Consider the following 215-nt stretch of genomic DNA (forward strand, 5'->3'; position numbering starts at 1 on the left):
GCCAGGCAGGGACCATTGGTCTATATGATGCGAGCCGCAGCAAAAGCCGAATCATTCTATCTGACGCGGACAGCACCCCAGGGGCTGTTGTGCAGGTACTTTTGCTGCTGCTGCTGCTGCTGCTGCTGCTTCTGCTGCCGCTTCTGCTGCTGTGCAGCGCAGCTTGCCTTTGTTCTTCGTTGCTGCCGCTGGGGCGGGCGCCGCGCGCCCGCCCC

General features: G+C 63.3%; 1 protein-coding gene across 1 annotated transcript in view; it reads right to left on the reverse strand.

The window, feature by feature from the left end:
- Window positions 1-215, reverse strand: part of ETH_00033980 (uncharacterized protein) — a gene marked incomplete at both ends in the record, with an annotated part of 1,836 nt that overhangs the window by 158 nt on the left and 1,463 nt on the right. The window contains one exon of the mRNA XM_013374761.1: window positions 1-213. Coding sequence (XP_013230215.1) covers window positions 1-213 — 213 coding nt within the window. The remainder of the gene's footprint in view (window positions 214-215) is intronic.

Source organism: Eimeria tenella, genomic scaffold, assembly GCF_000499545.2.
Source record: "Eimeria tenella Houghton genomic scaffold, Eth_scaff2279, whole genome shotgun sequence".
NCBI classification, from domain to species: domain Eukaryota; phylum Apicomplexa; class Conoidasida; order Eucoccidiorida; family Eimeriidae; genus Eimeria; species Eimeria tenella.